Source organism: Phyllostomus discolor, chromosome 1, assembly GCF_004126475.2.
Source record: "Phyllostomus discolor isolate MPI-MPIP mPhyDis1 chromosome 1, mPhyDis1.pri.v3, whole genome shotgun sequence".
Taxonomy (NCBI): Eukaryota; Metazoa; Chordata; class Mammalia; order Chiroptera; family Phyllostomidae; genus Phyllostomus; species Phyllostomus discolor.
Window position 1 is genome coordinate 62,946,766 of NC_040903.2, and position 6,283 is coordinate 62,953,048.

General features: G+C 36.4%; 1 protein-coding gene across 1 annotated transcript; it reads left to right on the forward strand.

The window, feature by feature from the left end:
- Nucleotides 1–1,882: 1,882 nt before the first annotated feature.
- On the forward strand, nt 1,883–2,778 carry LOC114493266 (40S ribosomal protein S2-like). Its single transcript, XM_036023595.1, is given in 2 exon segments — nt 1,883–1,924; nt 1,927–2,778. Coding segments are annotated over 2 exon segments (882 nt in total). The 3' UTR covers nt 2,767–2,778.
- The last annotated feature ends 3,505 nt before the right edge of the window (nt 2,779–6,283 follow it).

Below are 6,283 nucleotides of genomic sequence, written 5' to 3' on the forward strand. Positions count from 1 at the left end.
GAAAAAAAAAATGGAACTACATTAAACTAAACTTTTTGCACAGCAAAGGATATGAACAACAAAATAAAAAAGACAACCCAAAGAATGGGAAAACATATTTATCAATAATCTGATAAGGGGTTAATATCCAAAATTTATAAGAACTTGCAAAACTCAACACCAAAAAAAAAAAAAACAACCCAATTAAAAATGGGCAATGTACCTCCTCTAAAGAGGACATATAAATGGCCAATAGACATATGAAAAGATGCTCAACATCACTAATCATGAGAGAAATGCAAATTAAAAACTCAATGAAATACCATCTCACACCTGTCAGATAGTTATTATCAATAAATCACAACAAACAGTAACTGCTGGCAAGGATGTGGAGAAAAGGGAACCCTTTTGCACTGTTGGTGTGAATACAGACTGGTACAGCCACTGTAGAAAGCAATATAGAGATACCTCAAAAAATTACAAATGTATCTGCCTTTTGATCCAGCATCCTACTCCTGGTAATATATCTGAAGGAACCCAAAACACCAATTCTAAAGAACATGAACATCCCTACGGTTAATTCAGCATTATTACAATCCCCAAGATATGGAAGCAGTCCAAGTGTCCATCAGTAGATGAGTGGATTAAACAACTATGGGATATTGATGCAATGGAATACTACTTGGCTGTTAAATAAGAAGAAATATTACCCTTTAAGAGAGTACGAACAGACCTGGAGAACATTATGCTAAGTGAAATAAGCCAGTCAGAGAAAGACATATACCATATGATTTCACTCATTATGTGGAATCTAATGAACAAACTGAGCTAACAAGGAAAACGGGGACAGACTTATAGATGGAGAGCAGGATGATAGCTAGTGGGGTGGTAGAGGTGAGGGTGTGGAGAGATTGAGTGAAAAGGAAAATGGACTCGTGTATACACAATACACAATCACACAGCAATGTGGTGATTGCTGGGTGGAGGGGTATAAGGGGACTAAGTGGTAATGGAAAAAATACAACACATTAAATCAAAACATTAAAAAAAAATTAAAAAGGTCAATCATAGAATGAATCCATGCTGTAACTCCTATGTACTTCTCATCAAACTTGGAATTATGTCCCTCCCAAAACACCCACTCCTTTACCCCAGTGATACAAAATTAACTTCCAGGTAAAAACTTTTCTAGCAAGTTGCTTCACTCTTACTTTTACCAACAGTTCAATTCTGCAATTCACATTCTGCTCTTAGCCACCTGTCTTTGTGCCTTAGGGAATTTCTAATTCATGTCAAGAAATACCTTTATTCTCAAACTTCATTAGGTCCCTTCCTTATGCTTATCTCAGAGTCGTATCCATATCCGTCCTAGACACTTCTTATGGCCAAGGAAGCAAAACTAGCTCTTTCCATTAGTTATATTTTTATGTATATTTTCTATCTCATCTAAATTGTAACCTAATCCATAGCAGCGCAAATACAGTAAACATCTTTGTGCACACTATGCACTTTTGTTTTAGCAGATGTTAAATAGTTATTTTTAAAAGCACTTCTTTTAAATGCCCATAGGTGTGAAAATGTTCACATTACTTGACAATCTTACAAATTTAATTATCCTGGAAAACTTAGTGGCAAAATTAAAGTCAACTCTGAACATTCACTTTGTACTCTCAACTTTACCATGAAATCATCTTTTTTTAAAAGTATATTTTATTGATTATGCTATTTCAGTCTTCCCAACTAATCCTGTGACTACAGGAAGACTGTGCATTTCACTCTCTTTGTGCCTCACTTTTCTTACCTATAAATTATTTAATATGTAAAAATACTTTTCAAACAATGTCAGATACAAAATAAGTGTGTTATAAGTGTGTGGTAGTCTTTTTTCCCTAAGAAACACCAAATGGCGGATGACACGGGTGCTGCGGGAGGGCCGGGAGGCCCCGGGGGGGCCCTGGAATGGGAGGCCGTGGTGGCTTCCAAGGAGGATTTGGCAGCGGCATCCGGGGCCAAGGTCGCGGCCGGGGTTGGGGTCAAGGTCGAGGCCGTGGAGCTCGTGGAGGCAAGGCGGAAGATAAGGAGTGGATCCCCGTCACCAGGTTGGGCCGCTTGGTCAAGGACATGAAAATCAAGTCCCTGGAGGAGATTTTTCTCTTTTCTCTGCCTATCAAGGAATCTGAGATCATTGACTTTTTCTTGGGAGCATCCTTCAAGGATGAGGTTTTGAAGATTATGCCTGTGCAAAAGCAAACACGTGCCGGCCAGAGGACCCAATTCAAGGCATTTGTCGCCATTGGAGACTACAATGGACACGTTGGTCTGGGTGTTAAGTGCTCAAAGGAAGTAGCCACTGCCATCCGTGGGGCCATCATCCTGGTCAAGCTCGCCATTGTCCCTGTGCGGCAAGGCTACTGGGTGAACACGATCAGCAAACCCCACACTGTCCCTTGTAAGGTGACTGGGCACTGTGGCGCTGTGCTGGTGCGCCTAATCCCTGCATCCAGGGGCACTGGCATTGTCTCTGCCCCTGTGCCCAAAAAGCTGCTGATGATGGCTGGTATCAATGACTGCTACACCTCAGCCAGGGGCTGCACTGCTACTCTGGGCAACTTTGCCAAGGCCACCTTTGATGCCATCTCTAAGACCTACAGCTATCTCACCCCTGACCTCTGGAAAGAGACTGTGTTCACCAAGTCTCCCTACCAGGAATTCACCGACCATCTGGTGAAGACCCACACCAGAGTTTCTGTGCAGAGGACCCAAGCTCCAGCTGTGGCCAACACATAATTTTTGTACAAGAAAAATAAAGTGAATTAAGTCTGTTAAAAAAAAATGTGTTTGGTAGTATTTATATTATTATCATATGGTCTTTCTGGTATCTTTAAATCTATACTTCAAAAAGAGAGGTTTCCATCAATATTGGAAGAAAATAAAATCTCACTACTAACAAAGGTAAAGTTCTGCATGGCAAAGAGACATTGTTTTCTAAGAAAACTTAGTGTTAAAGAGGGGAGAATCATTATACCTCCTCACACTTCTTGTCTCATACTTTACTAAACTGAAAACAGAAACAAAATGAACAGAAGTAGTAAATATGAGAGAAAAGAGAAGGACTGATGTACATGCACTTACAAACAACAAAGCACTTAAACTTCTAATTTATAATTTTTAGAGGAAAGGAAAACAATGATCTTGCTGAAAAATAAAAGCCAAAATGTGCTTGAACTAAGACACAGAAAAAAATCTATTCTCTCCATAGATACCGTTAATAATATAATTTATTGAAATTTAAATAATCATAGGAAAAGACTTTCTTATTAAATATACAGATAATATTCTCAATAGAAGTTTCAACTGAAAGGGCAGATTCTTTAATTTTTAAATCTGTACTGTCATATCTATTATTTTATCTCTACTATCCTGAATTGCTCCCATCCAACCACATAATTATCCACAGCAAAGATTGATCAAAATATAATGGGTTAGGTACCAGGTTTTACTTGTCTACAAAAATATTTTTCTCTTTTTTCCCCTCAATGATCAATAGTTCCATAAATGAAAATGAATGGACTTTTTTCTCCACTTCTTGGTTTTATGTCACAGAAATGATGAGCCTTCACCAGAAGCAACTTCCAGTTCCAATACTTTATAATTACCTCTGTCTAGGGAGTTTTTGTTTTGTTTTGGTTATGGGGTTTTTTTGTGTTTTTTTTTTTTTTTTGACTGAAAAACAATGTCTAGATTGTTAGTTGAGGACAGCATGAAGAAGAAAATAAGAATTCAGCCCTGGCTGGCGTAGCTCAGTGGATTGAGTGCAGGCTGGGAACCAAAGTGTTCCAGGTTCGATTCCCAGCCAGGGTACATGCCTGGGTTGCAGGCCATAACCCCCAGCAACCACACATTGATGTTTCTCTCTCTCTCTCTCTCTCTCCCCCCCTCCCTTCCCTCTCTAAAAATAAATAAATAAAATCTTAAAAAAATAAATAAAGTTCTGATTGGATCAGGCTTAAAAAAATTTAAAAAAAAGAATTCAGTCTACTAAGAAAAAAGAGCTAGTCTTTTTATTAGAAGAGCTTTTTTTTCATCAATATGTATTTAATAAAAATATAAGATGCTCAATAATTAGCAAACATGGGTTTTTTCCTGTGTAGTCAGATCTATAGGGAAGAATATAAGATATAAAATAGCAGCTTACTTTCACATCTTTCTTAAAATAAAAAAAGTATTTTGTGATAGTTCAGAGAGATGCATTATCTTAAGAAAACTTTAATTTTATAATTAAGTTTAAATATGCCCATTCTCACCTAAAAATACCTCATAAAAAACATTTTTTTTTTCAGAAAATATGTGAAAAAAACCTACAACACAGACAACAGTGTGGGGATTGCAGGAAGAGGGAGTTGTGTGGAGGTGGGAGAGGGTATAGTGGGATAAATGGTAATGAAAAAAATTACAATAAAAACAAACTATTAAAAAACACAGCCCTGATCAGAAGATACACACACACAATATACAGACACAGGCACATACACAGTGATTAACACCAGTAGGCTAAGAAAGAAATCAGCCACCAGGATGCATCCAAAAGAGGAAAAAAACACATTGGAACCAAAAAGAGATGCTTCTCCCTCCACTATGCTTTGTGGTATCCATCCTGTGCTCCCTACTTAGAAAGTCTAACATCATATGAGCCAGTCAGAAAAAGAAATGTTTACAACTGTCCAGCTCAGTATCTCACTCAAAGCACAGTCAAAACAAACAAACAAAAAAAGATGGATTTGGAGTTGAGACACAATCAGTTTATAAATGGCACACTTGCCTAATGTTGTCTAGTTTTTAATTAGTGTCACCCTGTTTTAAGTCCAAGCTATCTGTCTCCAGGACCCATATTCTTAACCACACATATTTCTTTAATCACATTACATTTCATGAGTCTGAAGTGTATTGAATTACCTTCAGTAAACCACAATAATGTGTTTCAGGGACTTAAAAGATTGTTTTATATACTTGAAAAGAAGATGGAGATTACTATTTGGCAACTGATCCATGACTATAGTGAAACAAGCTAATAGCAAATGAGATCCACATCTCTGAGTCTTTATTTTCATTTCTTGTCTGCTCATTTTGAAAGTTAATTTTATACTGGGTATCTGTTTATTCATAGAAATGCTAATTCTTCACCCTATATTTAAGAATCTATGCATTGAAGATTCTAGTCAATATAGTAGTTAGGGGAAAATACACAATTAGTATCTAGGTTTAAAAAAGTAAATCAGAAAAATAATAAAACAGTAATTTTTTGACACTGTGTGACCTGTCTTTGCTTAGGCTTTATTGAATTTAAATACTAAGTATTGACTAATGTGGTTTTTCGTATGGACAGAGAGAAAAGTAGAAAATACAAAATTGTTTAGATCTATTTTTTAAAATATTTTATTTATTTATTTTTAGAGAGGGAAGGGAGGGAGACAGAGAGAGAGAGAGAGAAACATCAATGTGTGGTTGCTGGGGGTCATGGCCTGCAACCCAGGCATGTACCCTGACTGGGAATCAAACCTGCGACACTTTGGTTTGCAGCCCGTGCTCAATCCACTGAGCTATGCCAGCCAGGGTTAGACCTATTTTTAGAATAAAAGGACATGCATTTCAAACTAAACAGGTTTTAGATAGAAATAAATTACAGAGCTCAGAAAATGTTGTTTGAGAGTATTAAAATATCTTTACAAAGTACATAGTTGACTTTCTCATCTGCATAACATGGTATGGGTTAAAACAAAAATTTATTTATTTATATATCTATATCTATATCTATATATCTAACCTATATCTATATCTATATATCTTGTTTATCCAATGTGACATGAGAAAATGTATCCCTGATACAATTTGACACATGAAATCTTCATTTCCCAATATATACTTTCTAGAATTAAAGCAAATACTGTTAAAGCAGTACTACCTATTCCAGTCTTCAAGAAAACTAAAAATTTTTCACAAAAATGGGAACTTCTGAACAGTATCTTTATGATGAGAGAGGTGAAAGCAAATTTCAAAATGCACTTCAAGCGCAGTGTAACTGAGACCCTTCTACTTGGCTGAAAGGACTGTTTATTAACATAATAACCCTTTGGCCAAAAAGAAGAAAAAGGGCAAATGCACCAAGTGTCATTAAATACCCATATATACCAAAAATTCAATTTTAGTATCTATACTAAAGAAATAATTCAAATCCACAATTTTAATCTGAGAAAAATAAAGAGATTCCTTATGAAAAGATGACAGCAGCATACTGATTTCAAATAGC